Source organism: Sorghum bicolor, chromosome 4 (assembly GCF_000003195.3).
Source record: "Sorghum bicolor cultivar BTx623 chromosome 4, Sorghum_bicolor_NCBIv3, whole genome shotgun sequence".
Lineage (NCBI taxonomy): Eukaryota > Viridiplantae > Streptophyta > Magnoliopsida > Poales > Poaceae > Sorghum > Sorghum bicolor.
The window spans coordinates 54,467,405-54,487,991 of record NC_012873.2 but is presented as its reverse complement, the minus strand read 5'-3'; the positions used below and the strand labels follow the sequence as shown (position 1 = coordinate 54,487,991).

The window sequence follows — 20,587 nt, the reverse complement described above, 5'->3', positions numbered from 1 at the left end:
ACTCTTCTTTCCCGCGGAGCGTGGGAATTTGGATGGAACAGCTCGGTGGCCGGGGGTGGGGCGCTGCCTACTAGGACGCGCGTGCGCGTGCGCGTGCGCGTGTGGCCCCCTCCCTGGGACGACGTGGCCAGCGACGGGAGCCGCGGTCAGCCCAGGCCCAGGCCGTCCCAAATTTTGCGTGGTGGAGTAGCAGCCTCTGCTTCCTTTCATTATGGCGACGTGTTGCTCAGCTGCATGGCTGCAAATCATTGCGGCTTTTATCAGTTTTTCTTTCGCCTTGTGTTCTCAGTTTCCTACTCGCGCGCGTGATTCCGTGATCGAGGATAATTGTCTTCTCTCGAGTAGAAAAAGGAGCACAAGAGGTATCGTCGACAACACGAAAAATTCGGGTGATGGCACTCTCCGCCCATTGGGCGTGATGCATGTTTACGTGAAAACTACACATGGTGGTTGGAGTTTCAAGAGCCTCTACTTTAATTTCTGATGGGGAAAAGGATAGATCTAAGAAATTCTTACGAAAAACAGAAACTCGTGTCCCTCGATTTTTTTTAGTATTAAATCATCATCGATATATAAGGGCCTCTCGGTTGTCCTATGTCAAAACCCCACCCTTTTAGGTTGGAAACGTATGCATGATTTTAGTCTTAAATCAACTGTATAAAAAACGCAACATCAAAATATAGTTGAAAACAGTTATTGGTCTAATAATGTTTGTGCAAGGTTGTAAATATTTTTCTATAATCTTACCTAGCAAATATGTTCATGCATTACAACAAAACATATAACTTGGGTAATTTGTTCTAATATGTCTTGAAATCGGACTCTGTTTTATAACCGGATGCATGATGTTCTAACTCATATAAGCTTGAGTTGTGAGTTCTGACTCACGGACTGGACAATTAACAAAATAGAACTTTTACCCTAAATTCATCTCACATGCTACTATTCTTAGTAAAATTCTACACATTATATCCGTGGAATTCTCCGGGAGACGAGGCTATCCACGTCAGCTTGAGGTACTTATGCTCGATGGAGTGAAAGAATGGACAGACTCGAGAGAGAGTGAAGGACGAATATCTAAGAAGAGAAATTTTTAGTCTTTCATGCGATATAGATTAAACTTAGGATAATTAGATTTAAAAAAAGTCGAATAAAACAGAGTACCGCCCCCAGAGGTAGAGTTCGTTCGGGGAGTCCAATAGCCATAATGAAGGATGTGTAGAATAACTAAGGACATATGTCCATTTGGCATGGCTCCAAAGTGCTCTAGCTTTCAATGCCTCATATGTGAAATCGGTGAAGCAAAGATATTGGCATTGTCCGGCTAATTTTAGCAAGAAACGATACTTTAGCAAGAACCAGAGTAAAAAAGAACCGTGTTAAGTTAGACCGTGATTGTTTGCTAATTTATCATTTAATGAATCTACTTTTAACATAGAAACCTCATTTTCATCACTTTCCGACGTTTGGCCATTTGGTGTGGCTCTGTGCGGCTCCAGCTTTGGCATTAGCAGCACTGCTACGCTACTATAGCGGAGCCGCTGGAGCCACCCAACACCGACTCATCTGTTTCCTCTTTGGTCACTACCCGAGCTGAAGCCTGCGTAGATTTCTCCGCGTGATTTCCCGAAGAATGGCCGCGTAGAGCTCCAAGTGATCACTCCGACGACGCGGTCGCACCGACGTGTCAGGTCCACGCTGGCGAGTGCTGACTAAAATCCAACAAGGACACGTGTCTGTGCAAGACGACGAGGGCAGCTCACGATTGCAACGTCGTCGAGAGAACGAGCTACACTTTGTTTTTTTTAAAAAAAAAAAAGAAAAGAAAGAAAACGAGCTACACGTGGGGCGTTATGCTGTCTGCGTTTCTGGATGTTACAGGTAACAACAACCACTGACAGGCTCCGTCTTCCTGGGCAGTCTCTGATCTTGTGATGATAAGAACAGACATTTAATATTTACGGAAAATCAAGCTTCGAATTTGTACTCACCTCTTTCGGTGGTGAATTGGTGATGACTGGTGAAGATACAGCACAGCAGAAACGGAGGTGACAGACGACAGTACAGTAGTAGTTGGCTCTTGCACACCTGTAAAAAGGTTTGCTGATTGACCCTCACCGTGTGCTGGAACTGTTGCTGACACGACTGGGTCCGGCGGGGCACACACGATCACGATCACGTCGATCGTGTACCTTCCAACATCTCCTCCTGTCTCCGCGACCCTTTCTGTGTCCTTGCGCACCATTGTTTATCCTGAAGAGCTAGCTGGAAAATACGCTAATGATGGTTTATGCCTTGAACATTCTCTGAATGCATGGATGACACACACTGCCCCATCTGGAATCCCGCCGCGATCAGGTCGGCACATGCCGATAAGCCCGCTGCGCCGGCCCATTTGGCAATTGGCATACACTCCAGCAATCATCACAAATACAAGGACTCATTTATCCTAGCGCTATAGGTAAAAGGTTTCATACCTATTTTTAGTCTTCTCCAGCAAGGAGATCTAAAAGAAAACACTCTCTACAAATGGGTCTTGAGGAGAGAGAATACTCAAATTTGGGTTATGTCTCTCCTGATACCTAAAATGGCTATAGGTATTGTGTTGGAGACCCATTTTAGATTTGTGTTTCCAAATGGGTCTCCAATTAGAGACAGCCTTATCACTTTTCAGTATTGCCTCAGAGTCAGAGTCAAGATTCTGGAGTGAGAAGGTGAGTCAAACTTTTTGCTTAACAAAGTCTTCGAGTGAGCCTTGCCTCTTTTCGCATTGGTTTGATTTGGTGCATCCTACATGTACACACGATCTTGTAAGAATCATATGCTATTCGACATGTTCATGTCTTTTGGGGGCATCGTGATATTTTGGGAATTAAGATAACATCAAGACTTTGTTATATTATACACAGGTCAAGAGAGAGACACTGTTCAAGACCGAAGACTCCAAGTCATGGAACTAACATACGGAAGTATCCCATGCTTGAGCAACTGCAGTCCAAGTCCCTAAACTAAATCCTTAAATTTTTATTTACATGCTATGATAAAAAAAGTAGGGACTCAAATTAAAACTCAACTCCAACCCACTTCCTAAACAAGTAGGATAGGAGGTTTTAGATGTGAGGGGCTGAAACTATAATTTAGGAGGACATGAAAAATGGGAGCCCAAGTAGGAGGTGGGTTGGAGTTGATTTTTTTGGATCAAGTCCCTAGATTTAGAATAGGGACTTGTTTAGGAGGTGGCTTGGAGTTTATATGTTGGTTGATCGTAGATCTAGGCCATCCGGTGATTCCTTTCTGCAAGAATCATGTACTACTGTTGTTGCCATACTTTTTTCATGCTAGCTACCTTAGAGTATCTCCATCAGATTGAGAAAAAGCAATCATCTTTCTTTAAAAACTACCGCATATGGAAATGAGTTTTAAAAAATCTGCTCCACTAGATCCTTTTCCCAATCCCTTTTGCTTACATTTTTCTCAGATCCAAGTTTTTTTTGGTTGGGAGGAGGGGGGAGGGGGAGAGCGATAGGATGAGGTGGGGACTTGATAAGAAAGGCAAAGGAGCACACTTGGAGGTGATAGCAGGAGGCGTAAGGGCATCACCTCCTCTTTCAATCCTAACTTTCTTTACTCTATTTTTTGATTCTCTAAAAATTCCAAATTTTTTTAACTAAAGATGCATGATTTTTTTCAATCTGTAAATTTTTATAGAAATATTTTAAAAAAAAATGTGCAAGAAATGGCAAACCTCTCTACAAAGGAGGTTAGAGCCTTAGGGGAGTGTGCTCCTAGGAGCATGGATGGAAGTAAAATTTGGAAGTTCTAGCAAGAAAAAAAGTGGCTATAAGTTTTTTGAGTGAAGGTGTATTTTTAGGGTCATTGAAGCCCCTTGTAGCCTCGTACTAGTTAGCGGGGACTCTTACGAGTACTACAAGTGAACTCATAAGAGCATCTCCAACAGTTTGCATTCTTATAATTTGCCAAAATTATCGAAATGAGGTATCCAACAGTTTTGCATTTGTGTTTTGCAATTTAGGCAACTTGGCAATTGAGGGAGGAAACTTGGCATAAATGCAAGGCCGCGGGCCACTTGGCAAACGCCGATCGGGTGCTCCTCCCGTGCTACTCCCGCGCGTGGTGACGAACCTTGGAGATTGATGTTGACCTGCAGTCTACGACAGCAGGACGAAGGACTCTATGATAGGAAGGACTCTATGGCAGGAAGCTCTCGATAACGACCTACAGCGTCTCGGATACATGTACCAGGAAACAACGGCGACCTGGATGCTCGCGTACTGGCGGCGCGGCGACGAGAAAATGTCGCGAAGAAGAAACGCGTGCGACCAAAAGCGTGAGACCAGATACGACGCGGAAGAAAAGTCACGGCAAATGGTTGTGTCCACAATTTTGGTTTTTGCCAAGTCAATTATGCCAAACACTTGGAGATGCTTTTTTTCCACTTGACATATCATTTTGGGAGTTGGCAAACTTCAACAAATGACAAACAAAAAATATCAAACTGTTGGAGATGCTCTAACCTTAGCATATTGCTATCCGTTCACGCTGACATGACCTAAGTCGTGCAATGGTGAAGCGTGGGGACTAAATTAGAGGGGGCAAACTGTTCAATGAAATCATAGGTGAAATACATCATATTATGCCATATATTAATTATCAAGTCCACCAAATTATCAAGAGTAGCAAATTGTGTTTTAACATCGAATGCTTTATATAGAATATACTAGCTACCTAGAGTAAGAAAGAGAGAATATAGGACTACTAGCAGAGGCAAGGGAGGCTTTGAGCCAATTTGGCCTCCACGAGGCTCAGTGAAATCGTGATTCTATTAGCCATATTCTGATGAAGTTTCTTGCAAACGAGAAAACATTAGGTCTCTAATAATTCCAATCCTAGATTCATTTCTTGATATTAAAACACTATGTTACCACTTACCACCTCACACTTTTTGTGGAAAATTTTGGAAATGTTTGTACAATGCATGGATCACGGATTTTGCTTCAAAGTGAAGCGGAAGTCATTCAGAAATTAGGTCTTCTAATGTCACGACAGAGAGAATGATTACGCTGTTGCATGAGAACCTTAACCTACAATATTTTTTTCATGTCAATGTCCAATTACCGGGGCTAAAACAGTCTATTTTCATGTTGGAATGGAATGGCTGCGCTGTAATGGCCTCAGATGTTCACTATAATGTATAATCTAATATTTTTCACAATATAGGCTACTATTGGTTTATTGCTTCGTATAACTTTGAGCCCCTCCACATTACAACCTTCAAATCTTTTGATTCTCCTTGCTAAATTTTAGTCAACTAAAACTATTTTAGCTACTCTTGAATGACTAATGAGACTAAACTATTTAGCTTATTTTTAGTTAGTGTGTTTGAAAGTTTAGTCAAAGTGACTAAAATTTAGTTGGCTAAAATTTAATAAGAGGAATCAAACATGCTCGAGGACGATGAGGTGCCGAGGAGGTACAGCTGCCCGTGCCCCTACGGAACTGACAAGAGCTTAGACGATCTTGATCTCTGTCCGTTGAGATCAAGTTGTAAGTAAACACAATAATAAAAGTGATTAAAAAAAAGGCTTTCAATTTTTCTCAAACCTTGTCCATCTGCAACTGGAACCCGCCTTGAATGAAACATTTGATTCACTTGAACAAATGGATCCAATGAGCTCAAGTAGTCAAGTAGCACTTGCTGAAAAATACGGAGCAACTGGGCCTTGTTTAGTTCACCCCAAAAACCAAAACCTTTTCAAGATTTCCCGTCACATCAAATATTACGGCATATATGAAACATTAAATATAGATAAAAATAAAAACTAATTACACAGTTTGTTTGTAAATTATGAGACAAATCTTTAAGCCTAGTTACTGTTAGAATATAGTAGCTGAAAATAGTGTGTGTTAGCGGTGCATGTTAGTGTGTTGAATATGTTAGAAGCATGACACATGGCACAATATTCAGCAGTATTGAATAGACGCCATACATGCATAGGCTAGAAGAGCTTGTAGATTAAGTCAAGTCTTTATTGTAAACGATCTCCATGTACAGCCACAAAGGGGGCTCTTCCCTTCACTATATAAACACGGAACCGGGAACCAGGATGGTCATCCCGTTACCTCCTATTTCTATATGGTATCAGAGCCTAAAATCCTCACGGATACATCGATCCTCATGGCAACCTCCTCTGAAGCTGCCGCTTCCTTCTTTAGTTTTCTCCCACCAGTAACCAAGAAACTAACTCGTAGCAACTACAACATGTGGCTTGCTCAAGTCACAGCCACTCTGCAGGGCGCTCAGCTCTGGAGTTTCACCAAACCCACCACCAAACCCCCTCCTGAGTTTCTTGAGGTCGACGCCGCCGCTGCTGCGGCGGCGGACAACAAGGCGGAACCGGCCGTCAATCCGGAATATGAGAAGTGGTTGGCCAAGGACAGCCAAGTCCGCAGCTACCTCTTCACATCCCTCTCCGAGGACACCTTCTCCCAGGTCGCGGACGCGACCACGGCGGCCGAATTGTGGGCCGCAATCCAGACGCTCCAAGCGTCCCAGTCCCGCGCCCGGATCATGTCCACGCGGATGGCGCTCGCCACGGCAACCAAGGGGTCGTCAACCGTGGCGGAATTCTTCACCAAGATGAAGGGCTTGGCCGACGAGATGGCGTCGGCGGGCAAGAAGCTGGACGACGATGAGGTCGTCTCCTACATCCTCATGGGTGTTGGAGAGGAGTTCGAGTCGGTTACATCTGCGGTTGCAAACCGTACCGACCCGATTTCTCTCCCAGAGCTCCAGGCTCAGCTCGTGAGCCATGAACAACGCCGTGAGATCCGCGATGGCGGCTCCCACTCCTCCGTCAACTCTGCAGAAAAGGGCGGCCGTCGTGGTGGTCGTCCTTCCTATTCCCGTGGCGGCCGTGGTGGTGGTGGTCGCGGCGGCTTCGGGCGTGGCCGCAACAGCGGTCGGAATGGTGGTCGTGGTGGTGGCCACAACAACAACAACAACTTCACCAACAACACCTTTCTCGAAGGTGTGATCTGCCAGATTTGTGGCAGGGAAGGCCATGGTGCGGTTCGCTGCTACAAGTATGTCGGCTACCCACCAAAGAAGAGTGCATCCGCAGCAACAACCTCCTACGGCGTGGACACCAACTGGTACATGGACACTGGTGCCACGGACCACATCACTAGCGAGCTAGATCAACTTACAATCCGCGATCGCTACAACGACAACGACCATGTACACACCGCTAGCGGATCAGGTATGAAGATCAATCACATTGGTCACAGTACTTTGAGTTTCCCTAATAGCAACCTTCGTCTACGTAACATACTTCATGTCCCAGAAGCAAATAAGAATCTTGTCTCTGTCAATCGCATTACTCGTGATAATAATGTGTTTCTTGAGTTTCACCCTGATCATTTTTTGGTCAAGGAGCAGGGAACGAAGAAAACCCTACTCCAAGGCAGATGTGAGTGTGGCCTCTACCCACTCCAGTCATCCAATAAAGAAGTGCTTGCCACCATCAAACCATCCACCTCGCTATGGCATCATCGACTTGGTCATGCATCCACTCCAGTAGTTCAGCGTGTCCTCAACCACCATAAGCTCCCTTTTGTTCAAGATTCCAGTCAACATAGTATTTGTGATGCGTGTCAACAAGGAAAAAGCCACCAGCTGCCCTACCCTAGGTCAACTAGTGTGTCAAAACACCCTTTTGATCTTGTTTTTTCTGATGTATGGGGTCCCGCTCCCAAATCTGTCGGTCAGAATAAATATTATTTAAGTTTCATTGATGATTATAGTAAACATACTTGGATCTATTTACTTCGTCAAAAATCTGAGGTGTTTCGATGCTTTCTTGATTTTCAGCAACTTGTTGAGCGTCAATTCGATTGCAAAATCCGTGCTATGCAAACAGACTGGGGTGGTGAATATCAAACTCTTAGCTCCTTCTTTAAACGTGTAGGGATATCCCATCACATTTCATGCCCTCACGCACATCAACAAAATGGTGCCGCCGAACGCAAACATCGACACATTGTCGAGGTCGTCCTCACTCTTTTAGCCCATGCTTCTATGCCTCTCAAATTTCGGGATGAGGCATTCATCACAGCTGTCTTTCTTATTAATCGACTACCCACCAAAGTCATAGACCACAACACACCTCATGAACGTCTTCATGGACAAGCTCCTGACTATATGTTTCTTCGCACCTTTGGATGTGCATGTTGGCCCAACCTTCGACCTTTTAATCCTCGAAAGCTTGAGTTTCGATCAAAAAAATGTGTATTTCTTGGTTACAGTAACCATCATAAAGGGTTCAAATGTCTTGAGCCCACTACTGGTCGCATTTATATTTCCCGTGATGCGGTGTTTGATGAACATCTATTTCCATTTTCAAAACTTCATCCTAATGCGGGTGCCCAACTCCGTGCAGAGCTTACCCTTCTACCTGATATCCTTCTCAACCCAACCTCCACATTTGGGAAAACTCAAGTACTTGATCAGTGTGTGAGTTCTTCATTACCTACTAACTCATCATCAAATTCTACTGGAGAATTGATGACTGCAGGTGAAACAAGCACATGCACAAATGGGATCGGCTTCCTCTCCGGATCGCTGACGACCTCAGGCGCAGCTGCGAGTCTATCAGGCCCTCCTCCAACCAATGGAGATGCGGCCTTGTCAGGGCCAACCGCTGACCCCGTCGCATCCGATCCATCTTCGTCGCAGCAGCATGCAGCTGCCCAACCAGATTCGACCATGGAGTCTGGAACGCCTATTTCTGGACTCGGTGGTGCTTCGTCGCAACATAATGCGGTCGCACAACAAAATTTGGCCTCAGAGTTTGGAATGCCTATTCCTGGACTTGGTGCAGCTTCATCGCAGCAGCATGCGGCCGCACAACCAAATTTGGCCGTGGAGTCTGGTGCGTCTATTCCTGAACTTGGTGCGGCTCCTACATGCACGTCTGCACCGACTCCATCTATTCCAGTACCACCTCGTCCTGCCACTCGTTCTCAGCATGGAATTGTGCAGCCTAAGCGCCGCACTGACGGCACTGTCCGCTGGTGTAACCTTGCCACGACAGAAGAGCCATCGTCTGTTGATGATGCCATGCAAGATAAACGTTGGTCTATGGCTATGGATGAAGAACATCGTGCTCTTCTCAATAATCACACTTGGCATTTGGTCCCACCTCCACGTGGCAAGAATGTCATTGGATGCAAATGGGTGTACAAGATCAAAAAGAGAGCTGATGGTCAAGTTGAACGGTACAAGGCGCGTTTGGTGGCCAAAGGTTATCGACAACGCTATGGTCTTGACTATGAGGACACTTTCAGTCCGGTTGTCAAAGCTGCAACAATTCGCATTGTTTTGGCTGTAGCTCTATCCAGAGGATGGTCTCTTCGCCAATTGGATGTCAAAAATGCTTTTCTTCATGGTGTCCTTCAAGAGGAAGTGTATATGCATCAACCACCTGGCTATGTTGACTCCAAGTATCCAGGCTATGTTTGCAAACTAGACAAAGCTATTTATGGCCTAAAGCAAGCTCCTCGAGCATGGCATGCTCGTCTTTGTGCAAAACTTGAGTCTCTTGGATTTGTTCCTTCCAAGGCAGATGCATCACTCTTCTACTTCAACAAGGGACGGTACACTCTATTTGTCCTTGTTTATGTTGATGATATTATAGTAGCTAGTTCATCTCCCGATGCTACCAAGGCCTTGCTTGTTGATCTGCAACATGACTTTGCACTTAAAGACTTAGGTGACCTTCATTATTTCTTGGGCATCGAAGTCAAGAGGGAAAACACTAGTATGCTTCTCACCCAAGAGAGATATGCCACAGAGGTACTAAAACGATCTGGTATGGACAAGTGTCATCCTGTTGATACACCACTGTGCAGCTCAGAGAAACTAAGTATAGAAGATGGGAACAAACTTGGATCTGAAGATGCTACTAAGTACCGTAGTGTGGTAGGAGCATTGCAATATTTAACCCTAACAAGACCAGATATATCCTTCGCAGTAAACAAGGTATGTCAGTTCTTACATTCACCTACCACTATACATTGGAGCGCTGTTAAAAGGATCTTGAGGTACATCAAAGGGACCACCAAACTTGGCATTAAGTTTAGCAAATCTGAATCCATGTTAGTAAGTGCCTTCTCAGATGCTGATTGGGCCGGTTGTGTGGATGACCGAAGATCTACTGGAGGTTTTGCTGTATTTTTTGGCAACAACCTGATTTCTTGGACTGCTAAAAAGCAACCAACAGTGTCAAGATCAAGCACTGAAGCTGAATATAAAGCACTCGCCAATGCAACTGCAGAAATGATATGGGTCCAGAAGTTGTTGAATGAACTTGGGGTTAGGCACCCACCTAGAGCACGACTATGGTGTGATAATCTAGGTGCAACCTACCTTTCTGCAAATCCAATTTTTCATGCACGAACAAAGCATATCGAAATAGACTTTCACTTTGTCAGAGAAATGGTGGCACAAAAATTACTAGAAGTCAGGTTTATCTCAACTAGAGATCAGTTAGCTGATGGCTTCACCAAAGCATTACCGGTAATCAAATTGAAGAAATTTAGAGACAATCTCAACCTCCAAAGTGGCTGAGATTGAGGGAGGATGTTAGAATATAGTAGCTGAAAATAGTGTGTGTTAGCGGTGCATGTTAGTGTGTTGAATATGTTAGAAGCATGACACATGGCACAATATTCAGCAGTATTGAATAGACGCCATACATGCATAGGCTAGAAGAGCTTGTAGATTAAGTCAAGTCTTTATTGTAAACGATCTCCATGTACAGCCACAAAGGGGGCTCTTCCCTTCACTATATAAACACGGAACCGGAAACCAGAATGGTCATCCCGTTACCTCCTATTTCTATAGTTACTCCATAATTAGACAATATTTGTCAAATAAAAACGAAAGTGCTACCGTGTCGATTTCCAAAAAAAATTTAGAACTAAACAAGGCCTGGGTCCTTTGCTAAGCCGCAAGGCCCAAACTGACAACGGTGATACTCCATGCCGGCGAATGGATACTTTCCACTGTAGCTGTTGCGGGCTTAGAATTATCCCTGTAGTTCCGTTTCACAAAGAAACAGAGTCTGTTCTTGCTTACACCGCCCCTAGAAATATTGGGCATGGAGTAGCGTACAGAGCCACCCAAGCAGGATACAAGTATCAGATAGCATCCTTAATAATACATTAACAGTAACGAAATAAGGGGTATAAATAGATGAAGTCGGCAACAAAACAAACTACAAACGATATACGACGAGAATGCAGCTCCAAAAAACAGAGAAACTTAATGGTAGAAAGGAGATTAAGTGATAGAGAATGATTTAAAATTTAAATACATCTGTGCAGGGAGCAATTCTTTCCCTTTTGAATTCTAATGACTCGATAATTAATACGATTACACAACGATAACTAAAAACTTATAACCTACTTAAAACACTAACATATGTCATCAACTAAATAACAGTTGAACTTACTGCTAAATCTATACACTCTGCTACAGTAACAACACTCGAGTTGAGCTGCTTCCTTGATACCTCTGTTGTCGCCACCGGAACTCTCCTACGCACCCAGGGAAGAAATCAAATGGATTTAGACTATTACAAAATTCACTTATCTCTCCTAAATATTAGGTCACCAAGCCAGTCCTTTCTTCCGCTTTATGTATCAAAACTCTGATCACACATGCTCTGACAACAAAATGAGCTGCAGAACAATAGAAATGGTTAATACTGATATGTGACTGCCTGATAGATGTTCACTATTAGGTGCGTACATAGCACTAACATAAAGAAATGGCAAAACCGCATACCTGTTCGGCAACCTGAGCTAGTTGACTGTCGCCTTGTGGAGAATCTATCAAATGATCCTGTTCCACATGATCTGGATGAAGCTTTTGCTTGTTAGTTGGGCTACACAGGTCACTGCTCTCCAAAGGGACAGCACGCTGAGGGGTGCTGTCAATAGACATACCCTTGCGCTTTCTGCGATTGAATGTGTATTTGATATGTCTGGCACCTTCAGCTTGCATGGAAGCTCCAGAAGATGCCTTTGTATGCTCTTTTTTGTTCAGGGAGCTGCCAACTGAAATATCATGTTTCTCTAACGTTTGTCCGGGAAGTCCAGAAGACGCCTTCAAATTTTCCTTGTCTAGGGAGCTAAGAGTCAAAGCATCAGTCTTAGGTGAAGCCAAACTGCAGCTTCCATCCTCATTAACTTCTTTCAAGCTTGCAGTATTATTGTTTAGTGTTATCAGCTCCTGCTCATCCACCACCAAGTTACCTGCATCATGTTAAGAATGTTTTGATTCAAACCACATTAAAAATTGAGCAATTTTACATGAAAGGATAGAACATGTAAACAAAAAAAAAACTTTCTGGACGTACCATAATCTGTAGTTTCACTTTTGGTCGACTGAAGGAACACTGAAGAGGTGATTTCAGGATCAAATTGACCATTACCAGCATCAGTCTGATGCATTAAGTTTGCAGTAGCACATTTCAAGAAAGGGCCGCTGTTTCTGGTGGGGGTATCAGAGCGATTCTCAGTCATCTCAGAGATCAATTGATTACCAGACATGCTTTTCTCACTGGTCCTAAGCTGGGTGTTAGCTGGCTCAGGAACACTTTTGGTTTCAGAAAAATCATCTTCCAAAACCCTGACAGTCTTTGTTCTTTTTCTTCTTTTCATTTGCACACTGTTGACTGCAAGTACATCAATCAGTTCTGGTAAAGCAGTACAGCGGCTTAACTCAGCATCCCTCCTATTCATTTTCAAGTCTTCCTTCTGGTCAGTGAAGGCCTCCCCATCATGTTCAGCAGACATCTTGGGAGGTGAAAGATCCTCAAATGCCTTAAGTAGCAGCAAGCAGCCATTTCCATCAGATTCAGATCTATCAGAGAACTTATATTCCGCTTCCTCGTGCTCACTGGAATTATCATGCTTATAACTAGGCCTGCTTCTTCTGCCTCTCTTGCGCTTGAACTTACCCAGAAATTTCGTTTGAAGTATCTGTTCCATGATGGACCTTGTGTGGCATGGGTTTTTATCAGCATTGTTCTTTCTGGCCTTTGAGCGGCTATTTAATGCAGTGGCCTGCTTCTGATTTTGCTTCAGGAATGCATCTGTACTTTGAGTCTGCTGTTTAAGTGCATGAATACGCTGTGTACACCCATTATGATAGAACTTTGGTTTCTTATTTCTTTCCATTAATGATGGCAGATCAGGGCTGCGACGATCCATGTCCTCCAAGTTTTCCACTGCTTCATTCTCCTCCTTGTTTATCGGAACAAGGCAAGTGTCATCACTATTGTCTGCAGCCTTTTTATTCTTCAATGATACTCCCTTTTGATGCATCTTAGAACGAGGGCTGGCATTTTTATTAGAATAAACATTATTGGATGTGGGAAGGCTATTTATTCTTTCATCAGCTAAAGTTTTCCTTGTCAGATCTAATTCAGTATTTGCCCTCTGCAGCTCAACCTTAAGCGAGGCCATAGCATTTTGTGAACCATGCAATTGCTCTTCCAGTTCCTTGATCTTCTTAACATGCACCGAAGTTTCCAGTTCTTTCTCTTTTATCTGCAGAAGACACGCTAACAAGTTTCAGGAATGCATTCATTACAAACAAGACAACATATAAATAAAGTTTAAAGCAAATAACTAGACAGCTGCTGTTACACATACGGACAATTTTTTAAAAAGAAAAATAAATCAGAACAAAAAGTGAAACAGGTTGACTGACCACTAGCTCAATTCATTCCATACAATCTGTTGGTGTCATAAAAAAAGAAACAAAAAACTCAAACGTGGAGCCTTTGCATAACTGGCTGACCCAACTCTAAGGCAATGGAGTAGGGAAGCCAGTCATCCTACTCAAGGCCCCACACTAGGAGGGGATAAATCCCACGAGTCCTTATTGAACATTTAAGGAAAAAAATATTAGTGAATAGTTATACTATGACACGATTGGAACATGTAACATACACACGGCCGAAAAGTAATCACTATTTTCTCGAAAATCATACGATATGCAACACAGGAACTGGGCCTAACTTGGTGTGAGTGTGTATGTACAAGCTCACTGCCCACGTCTGAGTCCTCTTTGACTTGAATTTATTTCTTCTTATTTACAATGCCACTTAGTCCCTCCTAGGTTGGTTGAGTTTCCTTATACATGCGACAAAATAGGCTGTGTTGAGGAGTTTGTAGATAGAGGCTTTTACTATCATATTCCAAAAAAACAAAAGAGCACTGACCACAGGGAGACCCCCCCCCCCCCCCCCTGTCATTGCTCCTAAGGTAGGGCGATATCGAAGCTATACACTAGCAAGAACTAAGAAATCTCAGGGAGGTACCCAAATTTGGGAGTGCCCGGGTTGAGTGGTTTGAGCCTGGGTGGATGGTTGATGGCCTATTTAGCACAGTCTACCAAGTGATCTATCGCTAGCTTCTTCTATTCGTATTCTAAAAAAAATGTAGTAAACAACCTTTTCTACTTCATTCTAGACTTGTAAATTGTCTGGGTAGCTCCTTGTACAAGTCGACAAGATGATAGCACTAAACCAGCCATGGATAATGGATTTGAAGATTAGGCTGGTTGAAAGCTACAGTTGCAGAGTTGTTCTCTTTTTGACAATCAAATATGCATTAGCATATTATATAATAATTTAAAAATATGCTTCTTAATTGATCATCCATGCTTTGAGCAAGATCGAGCTATCCCTTTTCCACCTCATTTCAAAGAAAAATCGGCCAGATTATAATATTACCATATGCACATGGGGAAAAAATTGACAAATTTAGCATAGGTAAGCACCAGAAGGAGGCTAAATCAAAACATGGCACCAATGACACACACATTATTTCTACAACGTCCTAAGAAAATAGTAGGTGCATATGAGTAATGACTTTACATCGCAAAAGACCTTATGTATCAAATCTCAAAATTGGTAATCACTCTAGTTACCAGAATATAACATACAATGAATCTGTGACTGGGACAATTAGTTCACCACAGTAACCTAATGTGGAGAGGCATCACTATCTGGATTGTAACAATCCATATGACAATTTGGCCATTACACAATGTGAATGTATTGTTTCCATGAACTTTCACATTCAAAACTGCACCAAGTCTCTGAAGGTAGCATGGAACAGAAGTAGACCCTTTCTGTAGTGAGACCTGGCCATAACACTGACAACTCCAATGTTATGCATTACATGGAAATAAAGATGACACTGAAGTTCCGAAAATAGTCTGCTAAAATATCAAGAATCACTCCAAAATGGTCAGAGAAATATGAAATGATCATAATGATTGGTGTAAATTTAACTATACGACCAGGGGGACTACTACACTGTACAATCTGACAGAAACCAAAAACAAAAGTGTGGCATGGAAATCAACCCAAAAGAAAAATATATTCATGCAACAATTTTCTACAGGACAGTGCCCCTATGCCCCAACTCTGGGTTCCAATCAAATAGACACTTATTTGATTCAGCATTACCCTCAAACAAGCATAAACCCACTTTTTTACCAGCAGTATTGCCACAATCACCAGTACTGGCTAGATGTGCTATTTAAGGCATACAACATTAGACAGAAATAGCACATTCCTAACACAGTGGAAAACATCCAGACAGGCGGAAAGGAAAAAAAAAAGTGGATTGTTAAGGCAAATGCAACAAATCAGTGAAAACACGGTAGCAAGGGCACATCAAAAGCTTATAATAATTAAAAACCAGTGTGTCCCAATCAGTTTAACGGTTTCAGGCTTCCAGCAACCACAGCAGCACAGCACCCTCCTCTGCGTTATCAGAATAGAAGAATAATCTGAATACCCCTTCAGATGCATGAGGACTCCAACAATATCAACAGATTGTGCACCATGCCCTGTAAACTTAAAAGCACTCAAGCACAGATGCTAACACTGTAAGATAAATCACACACAGCTGGGCATTTTACACATGTTAGTCTGTTAGACCCTGAATACTGGTCTAATGCACAGCCATAGTCATGGCAAAGCTGCAGTCCTACTGCGTGAAGAGTAACTAACAATCCCAAAACATGATATTTTGTTTTTCAAACATATTCGGTGATTACAAGTCTAATAACCAGTCTCCCACCCACGCACAAAAGAATGTATGGAGTATTACTTATTCTGGATTCTATGAGTCAACCAAGGGGACAGCTACAGAGTTATCTGAGTTCTAACAATACCACTGCAAAAACAACAATGCACAATTGCAAAATCCTGAGGACGAAATCCATCACCCACATACTATGAGCTCCAAATCCCAACCATGCCAATGAGAAATTTGAACTGCACCACCAACATACGAAACCACAGAAGCACCGAATCCAAAAGACGAAATCCCCATCCTACGAGCACCAAACCCAGGTGTTACCAACGCCGAGTTTGAACTGGGACACCAACATCCCGATAGCAGAAAACAGGAGCACAAAATCGAGAGGAAGAAATCCCTATCCTACGAGCTCCGTATCCCAGACATCCAAATGCGAAATTTGAACTGGACCTTCACCACCACCATCCCTAGAACAGAAACCAGCACCACGAAACCGAGAGGACGAAATCCCTATCCTACGAGCTCCAAATCCGAGTCACCCGAATTCCAAATTTGAAATGGGCCTTCACCACCATCATCCCTAAAACAGAAACCAGGACCACGAAACCGAGAAGATGAAATCCCTATCCGACGAGCTCCAAATCCCAGTCACCCGAATTCCAAATTTGAAATGGGCCTTCACCACCACCATCCGGCGAACAGAAACAATAATTCCGAACTCCGCCCGATACAACCAATCCCAAAACCTCCCCTAAACCGCAAAGCCTCGCATCCTCCAATCCAAACTGCTCGTATCGTACTCACAAATCCGAAAAAAAAAACACCGAAACGATTCGCCAAGCACCCAACCAAAGCGAGCAATTCGAGCGGAGAGGTAGGGAGGGGAGAGGCATACCCTGGCTTCCATGGTGGCCTTGAGCCGCAGGAGCGCGGCGACGCCATCCTCCTTGGCGGCCTCAAGCCCGGCCGCGAGCGCCGCCGCTCGCCGCTCCGCCGCCAGCACCCGCGCCGCCGACTCCTGCGCCATGTTGAGCATGATCCCGGCGTACGCCTTCTTCATCGCCTCCACCTGCACGAGAAAACCCCCCCGATCAGCTCGAACAGCGCCCGGCGGCGGCGGCGGGTACAGGGAGAGGAATTTCACCTGGGAGTCCGCCATTTTGGAGCGGGAAAGAGATTGGGGGAGGACAGGAGGGGTCGAGGGGGGGGGGGGGGGGGGGGGGAGTTGGTTGTTGCTGGTGATGCTAGGGGGGGCTGTGGCGGTTGCAATAGAGGTGTGGGAAACGGAAAGGCGGAGAGGGAGGTGGGCGCGGCGCGGCAGCCGCTGCGCTGCTGCGCCCCGGCCTCGTCTTTTCACTGGTTGCTTTGCGTCCGTTGGAGTGGAGGGGGGCCTGTTTCCAATTTTTGGGGGCGGAAGCGGAAGCGGGCGGTGGAAGCCCAACTACCCTAATGTTCAAGTCATTGTGGAGAGAACCTTGTGGTTTGGGGAAATTGCGCAAAGGGGAAGGAGGTGTTTCATGTCATCTGTGATATGTGGAGCGGGCGCACATAGGAAATGTGCCGGTTTTGGCAGCCTGGTTTGGAGTACTCGTAACCGAAACGATATGCATTTTGTGCAATTCTAGACCTATTTAGCGAGGCTTCTCGTGTGATTTCAACTTCAAATTTCTTGATAAAGTTGGTATAACTCACAACTGTTTAGGGGGTGTTTAGTTCCCTTTTTTTTCTAAAATTTTTTGGATTTTGGTTCATCATTTTACAAAATGGAACTAAACACCATGTAATTTTTTTAGCAAAAAAAAGTGATTATTCTCCATTTTAGATTTTGGTCTCAAAAGGCCAAAAAGAGCCTTAGGAGGCTCTCATAAGAGCAATAGATTCTGCATTTTGAATGGAACTAAACATGACCCTAAAAATTTTAGCATTTTGCATTTTATTACTCTAAAGTAGTTGACATTTTATATTTTGAATTCTATGGAGAACTAAACACCCCCTTAATAAGCTACTGTGAATTGTTTTTTTTGTCAAACGTTTTTTTTTTCAAAACAGTTTCTTGGGGGAATCTATTTTTTTTTCTTCTTCTCACAAAGACATGACTTACCGTGAAACTGAAAAATAGTTTAATCTAGCTCTCTCTCTCTCTCATTTCTCTCTCTTATCCATGCATGACTCTCCCTCATTTCTCTCTCTTATCTATACATAAAGTTGTTGGTGAAGTTGTTTTTCAAAACATTTTTTTTAAAACAGCTCAACTTCACCTAAAAAAGTTGTTTATGAAGTTGTTTTCTAAAAAATAACTTTATTACTGGTGAAGCTGAGTTGTGTCAAATAGAATTTATAAAACAACTTTGTAAGAGAAGCTACATAGAGGGAGAGATATTTTTTTACTAAAGGGTGAAGCCACCTAAGCCTGTTCGCTTATCTTAGAGCATCTTCAACAGTTAGGCATTTGCGTTTGGCATTCTTGTTTTTTACCAAAATTCTCGAAAATGTGTATCCAACGGTTTTGCATTTTGGATTGGCATTTTGGGCAAGTTGCTATTTACCTGGTCAAGCTGTGCATATATGCAAACCGGCGGAGCACTTGGCAAACGCGATTGCTGTGAATCCCGCGCTACTATACCTCGCACAAAAAATTCGCAGCAAGTTAATTTGGGTCCACAATTTGGTAAATGCAAGTCAATCTTGTAAAACTCTTGGAGATGGCTTATTTTCTTCTCTCCATTTCATTTTAGGAGTTGGTAAACTACAATAAATGACAAAGAAAAAATGACAAACTGTTGGATATGCTCTCACGGTGGAAGCCATTTTCTCATAATAAATTAGCGATCAGTAAGGCTTAGGCTCTCGCGGTGGAAGCCATTTAAAGCGTGACTTCTTGGACTTCTTGACTTCAAGGTTTAAATCAGTTGGAGAGTAGTAAAGGCCGCGATATTTTTAACATTTGGAAAGTAATAAATGAGTAGAACTATTTACAGCTAGTATGTATGTGCCAATTAAAACTAACAAAAAAATATTAATAAAGTTGTAGATGCTCCAAAAAGTTCAGCTATTTGCTCACAGAGTAGTTTATAAAAAGCCAAAAAAAACTCAACTAGCAATAATTTATTAGCTACCTCCAACCAACTAATAGCAGCTAATAGAGACATTTTTTTAGAGGAGCTAATAGAGACATTTACATTAGCAACAAACAATCTACATGCATGTAAGACTATACCTATAAACTAAGGATCCAAATAATTTCTAACTTTTTACCAGTTGACTTTTTTATTAGCTAACTTGTAATTAGCCATGTTTTTTTAAAAGTTTTAGTTGATCAAACATTGTGATTTTCCTATGAATCGGTAAAGGATGTATGTGATAACCACCTAGTTTGAATTAAAACTAGGCCAACTAGGTTGGGGGGTGTATGTGGTAACTAACCTAGTTTGAATTATGCTCATGTGTTTGTTGGCGTGAGTTTGTGAAGTTTTAGTGCCAGCTTGGTATTTTGAGAGTATGTTAAACTAGCATATAAAGCTTTTTAGAGTCTAATGCTATCAACCCTATATATTTTTTACACGAAATGAGAACAAAAGCATATATGAATTGGTTGGAGTGCGTAGTCCACTCAACATGTAGTATGGATCCAAACCGATTTGACTCTGGGACATTATGGAGTATGGACACGCTAAAATAGCCAATTTGAACCTAGATCGTTATGAAGTGTGTGGACATGCTAATTAGATATATTTGGTTTTTGGATAAGCATTTGAATATACATGCTTAACCACTTTATTTTATCCTAGAAATTACAAACCTTAGCCGGACCATGGAGTTGGAGCTAGCTCTACCAGTCAGATCCGTAAGTCACCTCTTAGCTATTTGACCACTATTTTTGTCACAAAGTTGTCATTTATGGCCACAAAATCAAGGTAATGTGAAATCATTTGAAACACAAATTAAGTAATATAATGTTTATACAGTTGATTTACTTTAACATTTCACTAAATGTTCGTCAAAATATACAGTTTAGACTATTAAAAACAAAATGTGCTTCCTACTTTTAAATGGGGAGCATTTCTATATGTTCCCCTTCTTGATCCACACTTTCTTACCTCTTTCAGGAAATAAGATAGACTTATAATAGAAATTATCCTTTTTTTAATTGCATTCTAAACTTGTATATTAGCAAAAGTTTTAGCAATTTCACATTATTTAGAGCCAATAGAAAAGTATAACGTCCAATAAACATCTTCGAAAGACCGAACCTTAAGTTGATTAAGTCATCATCGATACCTCGTTGTCGACACACACTCACCCCTGTGAGAACACACAGACACATCATCATATCATATATCTGCGAGCACCTCCGAAAATTGAGGGCATGCTTATCACAATTGACTTTAAATTGCCACAAGTGACTCATTGTTGAGGGACACACATATTTTTCTCAAAA

The 20,587-nt window shown here is 42.7% G+C and overlaps 1 protein-coding gene across 1 annotated transcript; it reads right to left on the bottom strand.

The window, feature by feature from the left end:
- Positions 11,345 to 17,486, bottom strand: LOC8055407. The gene is made up of 5 exons (XM_002452301.2): positions 17,294 to 17,486; positions 17,045 to 17,218; positions 12,444 to 13,638; positions 11,870 to 12,339; positions 11,345 to 11,763 (listed from the first exon to the last, which is right to left on the bottom strand). Exons 1-5 carry the CDS (start codon positions 17,306 to 17,308, stop codon positions 11,737 to 11,739), a joined length of 1,881 nt encoding a protein of 626 aa, XP_002452346.2. The 5' UTR covers positions 17,309 to 17,486; the 3' UTR covers positions 11,345 to 11,736.

Excerpts from the sequence above, each read along its gene's own strand:
- LOC8055407 (XM_002452301.2), bottom strand. Across the intron at positions 13,639-17,044 it reads AGGCCACCATGGAAGCCAGG|ATAAAAGAGAAAGAACTGGA; the intron begins GTATGCCTCTCC and ends TGTCTTCTGCAG. Across the intron at positions 12,340-12,443 it reads AAGTGAAACTACAGATTATG|GTAACTTGGTGGTGGATGAG; the intron begins GTACGTCCAGAA and ends AACATGATGCAG.